Source organism: Rhamphochromis sp. 'chilingali', assembly GCF_963969265.1.
Source record: "Rhamphochromis sp. 'chilingali' genome assembly, chromosome: 1".
In the NCBI taxonomy this organism is placed as follows: Eukaryota; Metazoa; Chordata; class Actinopteri; order Cichliformes; family Cichlidae; genus Rhamphochromis; species Rhamphochromis sp. 'chilingali'.
Genome location: NC_137929.1, coordinates 47,447,171 through 47,463,006, shown reverse-complemented (window position 1 = coordinate 47,463,006; position 15,836 = coordinate 47,447,171). Strand labels below are relative to the sequence as shown.

Here is a 15,836-nt window from a genome sequence, read left to right as displayed (position 1 = left end):
GTGACGGTGGATTAAAGAGGCAAAGAAAGAGCCGAACACAGAAAAAGCCTAACAAATACAATCGCACCGCACGTGGACGAACATCAGCTGCGTTTCTATAATCACAGAAGGAACATCGGCAGATAAACACATTTAACAGCCCAGTCAGCTGGAGAGAGCCGGCGAGCACGCGGCGCAGAGCGATAATTCACACACACACACACACACACACACACACACACACACACACACACACACACACACACACACACTGCAGCTGGCATGCTCACCTCAACTGAAGTCAGCTGAGTTATATAAGCCAACCAGCCCACATAGGTTCACAGAGACACACACAGCACTGCAGAGATCTGATTGAGGGAGAGAGCCTGTGTGTGTGTGTGTGTGTGTGTGTGTGTGTGTGTGTGTGTGTGTGTGTGTGTGTGTGTGTGTGTGTGTATTAAGAGTAAACACAAAAACAGCGTGAGATATGAAGAATAATGATTGCTCTGAAGAAAGGGACGGGGTTGAGTGAAGTTTTTTATGTGTCGGGTTTTTTGCATTAGCAGCAAGCAGTGAGAGAAAGAGAGGGAGACAGTTTCGAAGGGGGTCGAGTTAGACAAGTGTAGAACATGACGAAGATGAAGTGGAGATGGAGAGGTGAAACGGCCGTGATTGGGCCGAGATGAAAACAAAATGAAAAAATGCGAGATACGAAACAGGAGAGAGATGATGGATGTTTGTGTGACAGATGCAGAAATGAAGGAATGCTGATAAGGACGACGAGCCTTTAGTCGTCTCGACGCCAATGAAACATCGAGTTACGGCTGACGTGCATCTGCGGCTGACAAATATCCGGCCAAATATTCGTCTGTTTTCTGATATTGTTGAGATTTTAAAAGGAGCAAATTGGTTTGAATGAGCTCTCTGTTTCTCGTGTGTCTAGGATTGTGATAAAGTTGATGTGTGAGGTTAAAAAAATGATACTTTGCCCCATAAAGCCTTTACATTACCATGTAAAATGAACTTGTGGATCTCACCACAGCTCCTCCATGTTCAAAATCCTCCCAACCTATGACCAGTTGAGTTATGTTTCTGAACACAGTTTTTCAGCTTTTGTCGTGTCCCTGAACACCACGCTCTCGTATGTCAGATACTGATTTGTGTGCATTTACGTGAAATCAGTGTTTTCCACTTTTAAAAAGGAGAAAAAGTCTACATTTGGATGTGAAACACTTTACTTTTTTTTTTAATTTAAAATGATTTGAGCATTAAAACTACATGTTTTGGAAAGTCGTAGTTTGGGTTAAACTGTTTGGTGCTGCATCACATTGAGATCTGGTGACTGTGGAGGCCATTTGAGTTCAGTGAACTCATTGTCATGTTCAAGAAACCAGATTTGTGGATTCGGTTTGAGCTTTGGGACACGGTGCATTATCCTGCTGGTAACTGCCATCAGAGGCCTGGTACACTGTGGTCATAAATGGATGGAAATGATCAGCAACAATACAACTCATGCAAACTGTGGCATTTAACCCTCTAAAGCCTAACCTGTTGCTGGTGTCAGAGAGGTTTTTGCAACATTTTTTTAAACATCCGAAACTCCCAGAACTCCTGAACCATTTGCACAATTAAAGTAATTCCAATGCTTCCTGAAAGCAGCAACTCTGCACTTTTCATTGATATTAGGGTGAATACAGTAATCCCAGTCATGGCGTCACAGCAGCCCCAAGAAGACAAAGGTTTGTTGACAGATGAGACAGACTTTGGGTTCTTTGTACCATTATTTTTACTGTGTCCTGTGTTATTTGCCGAGATTTGGAAGGAGGCACCTTGCATGGGTTTACCGTGACTCTCATATCACTGAAAAGCACAGACTTGCTGCTTTCAGGAACTGCTGAAATTTTTCAATTGGTTCAGGAGTTACAGTAGTTTGTGCTCACAGCGGTTTTAATGGGTTAAACAAAGCTCTAACGGACCTAAAGCGTGCCAAGAAAATATTCCCAATGCTATCACAGTATCAGCCGCCTGAACCATGATGGATCCACTGCTTTCATGTTGTTTAAACCAACTTCTGACGCTACAATCTCAGCGTTTCAGCAGAAATCAAGACTCACCAGACAGGAAGCTATTATCCAGTCTTCTGTCCAGTTTCACTGAGGTGGTAGAAATAACAGTAATAGACTAAGTTTCCTGTTTCTAGCTGACAGGAGTGGCGTCCGGTCTTCTGCTGCTATAGCTCATCTGGTTCAAGGTCTGACATGCTATGCATTCAGAGATGCTTTTCTGCATACCTTGGTTGTAGCGAGTGGTTGTTTGAGTTTATGCTCCTATCAGCTCAAAGCAGTCTGGCCGTTCTGCTCTGTTTTCCCAGAGAACTGCTGCTCACTGGATAGTTTTTCATTAAACTCTAAAGATGGTTGTGTGGGAAAATCCAAGCAGAGAATTAATTAATTAATCTCCTTTCCTCCTCAATGTGATGCCCATGCTGTTTTGCATTGAGCAGTTGTACCCAAAAAAGGGCCACTGAGTGCACGTGCTGCAGATAACAAATATATTTCCATTTGAAATGCATTCTTTTCAAACTCATCTGAATCACAAACACAGATTGTTTTTTATGACTAGTTCATGTTTTGCTGTGGGACCGAGCAGGCAAACGTGGAAAGCCAGAGGCAGGAAGAACAGCAGCGCAGACATATGTGACAGTAGATGTTACATGAAGTCACACAGCAGGAAAGTGAGGAGCTGTCGTGGTGGAGGTGGGAGGTGTTTTGCCAACTGCAGATTTATTGTTTTTTATTAATATTATTTAATTTGTTGTGATCAGATAACTGTCTATATCCTGCATTTAAAATCCTTAGCTACAAGAACATCAGCACAGAATACACATAAAGTAAAATGACTCATAATAAAAAGGAAAAATTCGATCATATATTTTATTGTGTTTTCTGAGCTTTTTTTTTTTTTTTTTTAAACCTGTTGTCACTTTAGTGCAGTAGTTACTTGTATGGGTTTGATGTGAAAACAGATGTTTTCTCTACTTTTTTCTGAACTCCTTTAACGGTTTCACCTCGATTTATCTATTATTCTATATGTGATATCGTATTGCGAAATCTGCACGTATTCATGTCTGTTTGTCTTCTTGAGTTCAGCAAAGTCTGCAGCAGAGTGACAAGTCCTGTGTCTTAGGTTTGGTTTGCTGTAGCCCGCTAAAAATAACCTTCATGCTCCCAGCATGCTCGCCTCGATTTAATTTATCATTGGATAAGGTGAGAAAAGCCTTTTATAGAGGAGAGATTCACATTTCTGCTCGTTTCTGCCACTGTAATGATTGTGATTCTGGATGACAGCACTGAAATGTGAATGAAGGGCATAACTTGGCCCTTTAAACTGTTACATATATAATATTTTTGAGTGGAAAAAAATGATTAAATGAAATTCATTATTCGGCACCTCTCTAGTATGAAGGATTGTAAAAGCTTAATTTTCTTATGAAATTCCCAAAATCAATTTGTTACCTGGCTGCTTTTGGTTCAGTTTGGCACTAGAAGACAGATAAACTCTCTATAAAAATGTCAGATTTATCATCCTGATGATGATCTCTATAAACCGATATGAATATGCATATTTGTGGTTTCTGTTTGTAGTCTCGTTTCTGTGGCACAATCGCGTTTGAACAGGCTCGACTAGCTCAAAGGTAAACAGTCTATGTGGAGAGCAAAAAGAGGGGACACATTAGCAAATTTCCGGGCTCAGTTCACCAGCTGTCATCCTTTGATTCAGCAAAGTTTTTTTTCTTTCAGTTTACCTGTATTTGAAACAGTGACAGGCAGAAACGTTTGCCCACCCGCTCCAAATTGGGTTTTGTTGTCAGAAGCTAAGTCGAAATATTGTAGCCAGAGCTTCCCCAAACTGCTTTGACAACCCAAAAAATTGGATGTGAAACTTCTAAGAAGGGTAATCTGGTTAAAGGGTACACTCTAAACAAAACCTTGCAGGTGTTTTTTTTTTATGAAAAATAAGAAAATGAGAGGGAGAAAAGAGGAAAGTTGGTGAATAAAAAGGTGCAGAGGATTAGTGAGGAGGAAGTGAGGGCAGCTTTGAAGAGGTTGAAGAGTGGTTGGTAAAAGGACTGGGTCTTATATAGTGCCTCTCTACTCTACCTGGGCACTCAAAGCATTTTGTACAACTTTTTATGCTTCATGACAATCCTGTGGAGGTATGGAGTCAATTAGAGAGGGCAGTGACCAGACTGTTTAACACAATCTACCAAATTACAGAGAAGATTCATGGGTGTAGTGAAGGAGGACATGCAAAGGGTTAAGTGACAGAGGATGCTAGGGAATAGGGTAAGATAAAGGCAGGTGATCTGCTGCAGTAACCCTTAAAAGGGTACAGCAGCAAGAAGAAGAAGAGCCAAACCTTAATAAAAATGGTCCCATAGAGGAGTTGACCCCAAATATACCAGATGAAAGTGTCATTGTTGCCTCCTTGCCTCCTTATGTAGGCTTTGTTGGTCTTTGGTGGCGAGAGGGCGTTCCCTGCGCTCATAAGTGAGGGTACAGTTTAGTTGTAAGGGAGTGCACATTTTTGGAGATACAGGAGTAAAAGAACTTTTTGCTAAATGTGGAAAACCATGTATTAACACAACGTTTCTTCTCTTTGCAGGAGCGTCATGCCGACAGTCTGAGGCAGAATCAGCACTACCAGGTGTGTAGTTCCTGCACAGTCTTCATCTTTACTGACATACAGTAGGAGTGTCCTTACTACTTTTCCCCACACTGCTTTGCCAGCAAACTCAGTGCCTTCAGGTTTATAGTCACTGAGTTATATGTAAAGTCCCCACTTTGTATTACTACTCGGTCTCGCTTCCATTTGTTTGACTCTTGTCCAAAGATGGCCACATGTGGCTTCAGAAAGCCAGTACTTCCATCTGGCTGCCATAATGCAAATGTTGAGGCTTCAACATTGAAAACCAGTGAATCTGTGATTCTAAAGTGTATGATTCAAGGGTGCTGTAGGGTTCAGTAAAGGCTCGCTGATAAGGCCAATGTAATCCAGATGCTCTGAAACATCTTCACTGTTTCTCTTGAACGTCAGGTAACTATTATCACCTGAGAATTTTTTAACCCCCTTGGCCTTAAAAATCACTAGAGAAAAGCTTGTGTGCTTTTCATCTCGTGAATAGCAAAAGGTCTGATTACTGTGAATCCAAGTGAATTTGTGTTTTGAGAGTTTTGCTCTACTTTGAGTTACAAAGACAGTGAGCACCTTTTTCAGTAAACGAAACCGTGTATTGTTTTTGGCAGCTGTAACCCTCCGTTTGATGTCCAGCTTTAAGGGGATTTTTTTCAGTATTAGTAGAGCAAATCAACCAAAACTGAGCTCTTTTATTTTGACACCTCAGCACTGGCAGGGACTACAAACGCAGGAATGCCAGTACTTTGTATTTGGCAGTGCTGATTGTTACTTTGATATCCGTCCATGTTTTTTAAGGTTTGCTGCAGGAATCTGTCCTGCATTTTAACAAGAGTGTGTGGTGTGTCTTGGCAGAGGCGGAGAGTGACAGCATGCCAGACCGTCCTGTTTGGCAGGCACAGGTGTTGACTGTGGGAGGATGCAGTGTGTTAGTGTGTGCGCGCACTGTTGCAGTGTGTCAGGGTTTGAATTGCCACCCACTGAGCACCAAATGCTTGTGAAATTTGTCTTTGGTCTGTAAATCAATGAGGGTGACCCGCCTCATTGGCTGATTACTTAATGAGACAATAACATTTAAATTCCTACACAGGGTTGAATTGTGCTGCATTGCAATGTTCACACAGCTCAGACAGACACAGAGCACAACAATATAATATCTGAATGAATAAAGATTCAGTGGGTTTTCAGTACATTAGAAATCAGTAAAAGTCAGTGTATCATGGAGATGGATTTAGCCAGTATAGTAAGTACTTAGTAAGTTTGTGAAGTTTCTCTTTGTAGGGATTATTTTTTCAGTAGGAGCACATCCTTGATTTGGAGGCGATTTGTTTGGAGGGATTTACAGAGAAGATACATACAAGCTTAAACGTCCAAGACACTCTCGCGGCTTTTTAAAAACCCCAATTTAGCATTTTAACTTAATTCTTCATGGCACAGATTCAACAAGCTGCTGGAAACTGTTGAGACAACGCCGGTCTCTGCAATTCTTTTGGTCCTGATAGAGATCACGCTGAGATGTTTCCATGTTTTACACAATCCTTTTATTACCCATTATTCTTACAGATGCATCTGGAGATCAGCACACTGCACTCCTATGCAGTCCTATGCTAAAGGCTGATCTAAAGAACTCCACACAACAGTTACAGTTATAACCTCTGGTCTCCTCCCCCCCACAATAGAAATACACTAGTACAGTGGCCAAGGGTGCTGACACCCTGACCCCCAAATCCTTTTAAGGTAGTGTGCGTTTGCCCTTTGTTTGCCCCTCACTCTCAGTAACTCTTGCTTCCTCCCCTAGGGGTGGGGGTTGATTGTCCTCCTGCCTTGCACCCCAGTTCTTTGTTGCTTTTTGACAATCTCTACATGCCCTAAATTCATGTGATTGGTTGATTTGATATTAACAACAATGACCTGTGAACTGGCTGTAACCAACGAAAGAGCAGTTGAGAGTACAGAGAGGGTGGAGTGTGAAGCTATCAGCAGGTGTTAGCATAGACTGGACAGGTCCATCACAAAAACACAACCACATGCTAGCAATGAAATTATGGCACCTGTCTCCAACAGGAAGTGATCCGGAACCTGGTGAAGAGGTACGTGGCAGCAATGATACGCAGTGCCAAGACAGACGAGGGACTGACAGAGGAAAACTTTAAGGTGGGTGATCAGAATAAAGACAGAACACCTCTCACATGCTGTAAGTAATGAGTGTAAAATCCATCTTTCTTCAGGTTTGCAGCAAATCTGTAATTAAAAGCTTCACAGGCCAGTCTGCAGAAACAGAGCACAGCAACTGTTTATGTATGTTAGTGCTGTGATAATAGTGCAGGTTTCATTGATACCAGATGCAGAGCTGCTCTTCGTCTCTACTGAGATTTATCAAAAGATTTTTAATAACCACCTCCTGCCCCAAATCTACAGCTCTCATCAATACCAGCCATTAAGTCAATAACCCTTGAAGAGAGCTTCTTTGCCTTTCCAAAATATTCTGGGCCATAAATTATTCTGAGCTGCTTTTACCTCCCGAGTCTGTTTCTCATGAAGCCCTTGGAGCCCAGCCTGGGCTTTGAAGTGGAAAGTTCCTCTGGGTTTTTCAATGCAAAAACAACATCAGGTGCACATCATACTCAATCAATGTTCACACCCCGAGTGTGCTCGTGTACTTCTGTGTGTACTAATGTAGAATACGGGAGTTGTAATTGTGCAGAAAGTGCGCGTTTGTGTGCTTAAAAACACATAGCTAAGATCAGGTGCATGCTGAAGTCAGTTTTTACTCTCCCCAGTGAAGCATTTGGATCCCATATGGTGAGACAGACAAAAAGGATTTTTTTTTTAGCAGAGTTATTTGGGTCTTGTTGCTCTCTGTTTTGCAGGAGAAAAATGCAGCAAGCAGCGAGTTACAGTAAACAGAGTGCATGTTTATGCAGGCATTTATGGTAATTTTCTGTATTAAAGCTACAGGCTAAATTCATGATGCACGTGATCTGAATGGGAATAAACATCAGCCCTCCTCTCTGGTGGATGCTTCAGAGCTAAGCAACACAGTGAAAATCTTCCAATAGTTGTTTTACTTTCTTCTTGGGGGGAAAAGGGAGAGGCAATTCCTTCCCTTCAATGCTTATCCATTTCTAGAAACCAACTGATTTAAGGAATATAATTCGTTTAATCTGTGATGAAATGATTAAAAGGCTAATCTTTGGAGATGTAGAATCCCATTTTCCAAAAATGTCCTAAAGGTCTCAATTTAAAAAGAACAAAGCAACATTACATAATATACACACTAAATAAACAGCTACAAATAATTGCTTGGCCCCGCCCATCCACAGCCTCTAGCTATTATGTAAGAAAACTGGGTACGAAGACCCACATCATACGGATGATGAAGAGAAATTCAAAGCAATTCGAATGCAGATTGTTTGTAAAACAAATAAGCAAAAGATTTGGAGTATAAACAAATGGAAACTGTTAACAGTTGTTTTAAAGTAAAGATGGCCTGAAGCAAAAAAATACAAACAAACAACATGATGGAACTCTCAGTCAGAAGAAACTGATCTAATTTGTCTCTGTTCCATGAAAATACACAGAAATATAGATATCGCATAATGTCTGGGTCGCTATACAGATTTAGATTGTACTGTAAACCAATTTTTAGAAGAAATGACAGTTCAAATAAACACGAGGGTATGTCCTAGGGCTCTCAAGGTCCTTTGGAAATTGGAAGTGTGGAGAATAAATCATGATTTCATGGTCTCAAGTTACTGAGTACCTTGTAGGAAGTGGAAGAACCAGGGTTTTAAGGGTTTGACCCATTAAAGACCGTGAAGAATAACGTTTCCACTTCTTTCTTCTTTCTTTCTTTACTCAGAGAAAGTTAGCTGCTCCATTGATCTAGCATTATATTTTGCTGACAATGCCACACAATGGCAATTACAGACATTAAAGACAAAAACCACAAGAAAGTGCTCTAGTATCATTCCCCAAAATCAAATACAACTCAGTGCTCAGTGACACTTTGGACCATACCACCTGGAATTGTTCTTTACAATTGTATTGCAAGATATAACACACCTCTGGTCATAGGATATTTGCAAAGGTGATATCGGGTACAGGGTGTGAGACATCAGTGAGTTTATCTCACCCCTTTCTTGCCACTCGTGTCTCCCAAAGTTGGGTCGCACTATGTTGTTGCTGACTTGCAATCTTACTGCCCAAGATGATGTATTCATAACAGTCAAAAAAGTTGAGTTTGGAACGCTGGTCACTTCATCATCAGTTTTACCAACAAATTTTCCATCAGCAGGAGGAAGCTATATCATTAGTACAGTACAGTACCAATGCTAGCAGGCTATCTAGCTATTAGCATTGCCATAAATACTTGTTACACTGTCATCTTCAGTACAGAAGTACTTGGTGTCAGATGTGTGGCTATACAGTTTAAGAAACTTTGAGTAAACCCTGAAGCTTCTGATATTTTAATACTGTTGGGTTAACAGACTTACTAATTTTGTCCATGTTAAACCTTTATTTTCTCTTCTTTTATGTTAAGCAGTTGAGACTAAACCTACAAGTTTCATTGATGCCAACTAAACTGAGAATAAATGTTTGCTTCTCGTCATTTCCCCTCCACCGACCCCAGTCTCTTTACACTCACTTTCAGGATTTATCCACTCTGTTTTCCTCTCTTTTTGCATGTCTCTTGACCTTGATCTTCCTCTCTTCATCACCCTCCTCTTCACCCTCTGCTTCTACAAACTAATGGTTCACCTCCCCTCTCTCAGCCAGTCATCAGCCTCATCTCTCCCACTTACCCTCCTCACCCTCGCCTTCCCTTTCTGTGGTTTTTACTTCTTGGTTTTCCTCTGGATATTAGATATTTTTTGATATAGGGATTTAGAATTAACAGTACATCCCTCCGAATGAAAAGTAGAAGTGCTACTTTTTTTAAACCTCAATTTTAGCTTCTCATAGCAAGAAATGTTATATCCTTAGGATTTACATTATGAATTCATGTCTATCTTTAGGAGCTGAAGCAAGACATCTCCAGTTTCCGCTATGAGGTCCTAGATCTCCTTGGGAACCGGCGTCCTCCTCGGCGTAACTACTCCTCCTCCAGTGAGACAACGAAAGATGATGGTGCCATGGCATCTGAGGACGACAGCGAGTCAGGTGAAGGCACCGGAGGAGGCTTGGGAGTCCAGAGATCAAAGAGCGTGACCTTCATGACTCCAGCAGAAGACGACACAAAGCCGACACCAACGCTCGGCGTGTCTGCACTGGTGCGTTCTATTTCTGGAATGACCCAGGTAGAAAGGGGGGTAGGTGGGGAGGAGCTGGAGGAAGGTATTGAATGGGGGACAGAGGAGGAGGAAGAGGAGGGAAAACCAAAGAGCAATGGGCTGAAGACGACCGTCATCTCTCCATCCTCCACCTCTGTTGTCCCGTCGTCATCTTCATCATTCTCTTCAGCACTCTCATCATCACTCGCTCGTACAAGGAGCCGTCTGCAGCGCCTATCAGGTCCAAGTGCAAAGACGGACTCTTTCAAACGCCTCTCCTACCTGTTCTCCCGCTCCAAACGCAAAGCCCCACCCATGCCTGTCCCTGTTCAGTCCCCAGTCTCCTACACCATCTCTGACGGGTTGCTCCGCCCCTTGGGGAGCCACAGCCACTCCGACTTCGGACTCAGCAACGTGACCAGAAGCGAGACTCACCTGAACGAGATGGGCCATTCTGTTGACATCAGTAACCCGTCGTTCTCTCCTCGGAGAACGAATGGGCGAGACTCGCTTTTGACACTGCCCCTCCCGCCCCCCTGCCCCTGCCAATCCCTGCACTGTGCTTCCAACATGTCTGAGTCCAGCTCGCGCCTCCTGGACTCCAGTGAGGACGTTTTCCAGGGTGGAGGCATGGGAGGATCGGGTGATGGCAGCGTGGATGGAGGAGGGGGAGGAGGAGGGGTGATGATGATGGGCGGTTGGGTGGGACCTTGCGATGATGTCATCGAGGACAGCTGCGAGGTCATAGAGGACTCCGTCACTACACAGCTATAGAAGAAAGGGACTACCAAACTGTTTTTGTTTGTTTGCAAAATGGCTGAATATATACAGAGATGGAGAGAGACAGAGAGAGAGGGCGGAGAATTTGGTGGAATCCGTTCTAGAACTTACCTGGATGGATTTGGGATTCTGGAATTCTAGAATGCAGCACACCCGAGAATGGAGCAGGTTCTAAGGATTGACTTGATCGTCATGGTAACACCACAGAGGGCATCCTAAAGTGGCAGATGTTCATAGAGACAGTTTGTCTGGTATATTTCAGGGTTTAAACAGACACTTTCACTATTATGTGGACTTTATTGTTGGAAGGTTCTGGAGATAAATTGCTAGAACTCAGTTAAAAGTCCATAAATATCTATTTGGAAAACTTATTCCAGACAATCAAAGTATCTCAAGTTTGACGTTGTCTGGGATTTTTCAGGGTTCAGACACACACCTTTCGCTATCGCATGAACCTCATTGCTTAAAAGTTTTGGAGTTAAGTCGCTATTAATTGAGCTGACTTACCTTGCTTGCGAGAACTCAATAAAACCTGTTTGGAGAACATTCCAGTAATTTGAAGTATCACCAGTTTGACATTGTCTGGGATTTTTTAAGATGGAAACACGCAAGTTCACCATTGAGTGAATTTCCAAGAGAGCCTAGCTACCTAGCTAAACACAGATAAATGTCATTTATCATCAAGTTTTCTTCAGTGTCACAGAAATCCATGTCCGTTCATCCATGGATACATAAGAAACATTCATTGCTAGAATCCAATTCCGCAGATGTTTAACTGCCAAAATATAAACTATGTAAGATGATAGCATTTTCTCACTGTCGCTATTACAGTTTCCAAATTATATCACAATGTCATATTTAAAATTGCTATATATATATATATATATATATATATATATATATATATATATATATATATATTCATGAATTATTCATGAATAATTGTGAATAAAACACAAGAGAAGGAAATATGAATTTCATATCGGGGTAAAAGTATCTAATTAAAAATATGAGGATGTAAATGAGGACAAAGTAAATTACAGGAAAAGTTTGAGGCAGGTTTTGCATTGAAAATTTTGTGGTGCTTTGACATGCTGGGGTCCGCATTAAAGGGGTTGGGGAGGATGATGGTTACAATCATCCCAAATAAGTACTTTGCCAAATGGAGCTAAGTATACCTGAGCTACTAAAATACTGAACTTAACTTAACTGAACTTAAGTGTAAGCTCTTGGACAAATTACATTGATTTCTTGTTTTGTGATGAAGGTCTGTTAGGAGTTATTTTTCCCTCTCGATGGCAGTCCCCGTCTTTTTGTCTGATCTTCACAACCTTCAAAAAGCCAAACTGTCTTTATATACATCTGCCATTTTCCACACATGCCACCATGAGACCAAAGGAGTTCATTTTATTTTTTTCCGAAAGATTAAAACACACATCATTATTATGGGATTACAAGGATTCAAAGTGACTTTTCAAAAAGGAAATATCCCTGTTTGGAAAGTTTCACATAATGGTTTCTTTCCCTTTAACCAAACTTCGAATCTGTATCGGAATAAAAATGGAATTAAATCATCTTAAAACCAGTGGAATTTGAATTGAACTATGCTTTTACATTCAGCTGAATGGAAGGAGATGGCACACGGAATAACGTCCCCTTTAACCATGGAACAATGGATTTAAATTTGACCGAATCACTGGGATGAACAGAAGCAGCATGGAACCTTTGCTCTGCTGTCAATAGCCTGCACCCTCTCTCTCTGCACCAACAAGGGCCAAGGAACTTTATTTTATCCTAATAACAATTATACTAGTAATAATAATAACGGTAATAATAATAAGAGACTTCTATTAATAATAATGAGGACTATTCTGGTTTCTATACACTGTCTTTGCTTCTATTTGAGTTGCCTACGATATCCTGGCTTCTCGTTCAGCTCTTCCTTAATAAGTACACTTTAACCTGGTGAATAATAAGATATTTATTGTGTGGAAGAGGGAGGAGGGATGGATAAATGGGGGTGGGAGAGAGAGCTTAAGAAACGCGGGACGTTTTAAGGAAGGAAGAACAAGGTCAGGGGAAATAAAGGCAGGAGGAATGATTGGACGAATGGAGGGAGAGGAAATGAGGCAAATAAGTGAAGGCACATAGATATGCTTGAATGAGGAACAGATGGACTAAAATGGGGATGAGTTTCCCTTTCTATCTATCTGGGAAATCTATTTAAAAGGGAAATTTCACCAGAATTTCATCATGATTTTTTTTTCTCTTGAAGTCGCTTGGTGAGGCGACTTCAAAGGGTTGGCATGAGCAGAGGCTGTTGAATTTTACTCTGGTTAATATACGACTGTCAGCGGTGAAGTAGAGAAATTATGCATGTTTGATCAAAAAAGAAAAAAAGAAAAAACACCGTTACCTGCAACACACACATGCAAGCACACACACATTCACGCACTTAAAAATCAGCTTGTGTGATGAATAGCTGCCAGCTAAAAGTATTGGTCTTGTTTTTGTTGGTCTCTCAGCAGGATGACATCACCTCCTCTTATTTCTTATTTGACTGTTTTATTCATTTTGTCCGTCCTTGTCCTCTTTTTTTCATAAAAAAGCCCTCTGGTTAGGCAGCTGTCCTGGCAGTAGAAAGCCTCAGAGCAGCAATAAATCAGCATTCCAAAATGTCACGACGTCAACCGCTGTGCATCCTGTAATCATAATGTCACGGCCAGAGCTCGGACAGCAGGTGCACAGTTAAGTGCTTAGCAGTGCCAGCCCATCAATTTAGTATTTAAAAATCAATGTCTTCTTACTTTACATTCCAGTAACAGAGGATGACATGACAACTGCTTTAATACTGTTTGATTTTAGTAATTGTGAGAAATTAAGACACAGTTGGTCATTTAGATCTTAAAAGTACAAGGATGTTTTATTTTTCATTTGAATTAGCAAACATTTCACAATTTGGGATTTGGATATGTTTTCACATTAACTCTTTAGCCTGTCAAGGTCTGCTAGGAGTAACCTCTGAAGCTCCTACTGTGATTGGCCTGTTCAGTACCATCGATTCCTCCCGTGCATTTCCGGCTACTTTTTCACGGCAGTTTTTGAATTTGTCAGTGAGAGAATAGCAGTCATCCTCTTAGTATAAGGAACAATGAACATAGCATCAATATAAGGATTCACAAATGACAGCAGATTCCTGGAGGTAGATTGTTGAAACAGAGTAGACGTGAGGGAATGTACAAAGGAGTGGGACAAAAATGATTTCCCTTCAAACGAATAAAAAAAAGTGCAACAAAGACAGGAGGGAAAAAATGTTCCTTTTTTTCTATCTGCTGGCACTGAAACATCTGGACACGGCCACGCTGTAATCAACACATAATGCAGCAGCACACAAGCACGTCAGCCATGGTTACATCGTAGGCTCTACATGCCTACGAAGTCTAAATCCTCCTCTGCTTTGCATTGCCTTTGTTTGTCTTTTAGACTGCTGCAGCACCTTCTATTATGCTAAATCCATTATTTGATGGATATTTTTGTCAGTTTTGTTTTTTAATCACTCTCACTCTTTCCCTTTTTTGGTTGTTTTTGAAGGAGACTAATTTTTTTGTTTGGTAGAGTAAACTCAGGCACAACATGAAGTCAGGCTCAACCACAACCCCAGCAGACCAGCTCGTCTTAATGTCAGGCCACATCAGCTGGTGGTTCAGCTGATACCTTGCTATGCATGCCATTGGCAGATCTTATGTAGTGTGTGCTATTTAAGCTGCTTTAGCCTGGCTACAGTTGCTGCACATCTGCAAGCTGCTTTGCAACCCTGTCCACTCATAACCCCTCCTTAAATTGATGTGTCTGATGTAGGGCTGGGCGATATGACCCAAAATTCATATCTCGATATTTTTTAGCTGCATGGCGATATAAGATATATATCTCAATATTTTTTTTTAAAAAGCCATAAGTTAAGAACAAAAAGAGAGTTCTTAGTCACACTGTGTCCCAGATGTCACACGGGCATTTTCTTTACATACAGCGTAGATGTACATGAAGAAATTACTCATAAATAAATTATCAGCATTTATTAAATAATCATGGTCCATAAATAAAAGAAAACAATGTTGTTTTTGTGCATAACAAAAAGCTCACAATTGTGCAGTCAAAATGTAAACTAATAGAAGCTGAGCATAATAACAAAGAGACAGATTTCACAGCTGCACCACGTCTCTGAACAGGTGCCATTTGTGGTCCTTATACACACACAGTACGGTAATATTACGTTGAAGCACAGTACGTATCACTCCGCGAGGCGGCTCCATCAAGCGGTGCAGCTCCTTAGCTTAGCAAAGTCATATTAAAACATTTTTTGACAGATTGCTGAGCGCTGTGTACCACATAAAATCGGTTCGCGGTCAGTAAGCACAACCAGAATTCATACATAAGGCGCACTGTCGAGTTTTGAGAAAATGAAAGGATTTTAGGCCGTGCAGCCCCTTCGGGCTGCATGTCGTTAGCGCGGTTAGCTCGCTAACACGTTGACGCCGTCCAGCCCCACGCACGGGGCGATCCGCGGTAACTCGCTAACGGAGATTTTCCGCTTTCATCTTGTCATTGCCTGCAGGTGAAGCTATGGGGGAGGCGGAGTTGTGTTCAGTGAAGGAGAGGCGAGGCCGAGTAACGTTTCGTAGAGACAAAAGTGGACGAAAGAGAGGCAAACCTGCGGCTCCACAACGTAACATAGACTATATCGATATAAACGATATTGTCACATCTTATATCTCGTATGAAAATATATCGATATTTTAAAAAAACTCGATATATCGCCCAGCCCTAGTCTGATGTAATCAATGTCATATTGTTTGTTACTGATACCTGCTCTGTTCTGTGCTGGTCTGAGAACAGAGCAAATACAAATACAAATGACTGCAGATGGAAATACCAATCTTCAGACTGCAGTGTTGCAAAATGGACCCATGGTGTTTCACCGTCATGTTTTACTGCCCAATAGATGAAAATGTCAGCTTGTAATGATAAATTAAAAAAGAGGATTTGTCTGTTGCCACTTTAAAGCATGGCAGAAATTTAGTTTTAGTAATTGCACTCAGTGCGCTTTACATA

The 15,836-nt window shown here is 41.3% G+C and overlaps 1 protein-coding gene across 1 annotated transcript in view; it reads left to right on the top strand.

Annotated features, from left to right (window-relative positions):
* Positions 1-11,448, top strand: part of trpc5a (transient receptor potential cation channel, subfamily C, member 5a) — a 109,698-nt gene extending 98,250 nt beyond the window's left edge. The window contains exons 15-17 of the mRNA XM_080877479.1: positions 4,645-4,686; positions 6,739-6,828; positions 9,693-11,448. Of these exons, the coding sequence (XP_080733605.1) occupies positions 4,645-4,686; positions 6,739-6,828; positions 9,693-10,721 (1,161 nt within the window). The 3' untranslated portion in view covers positions 10,722-11,448. The remainder of the gene's footprint in view (positions 1-4,644; positions 4,687-6,738; positions 6,829-9,692) is intronic.
* The last annotated feature ends 4,388 nt before the right edge of the window (positions 11,449-15,836 follow it).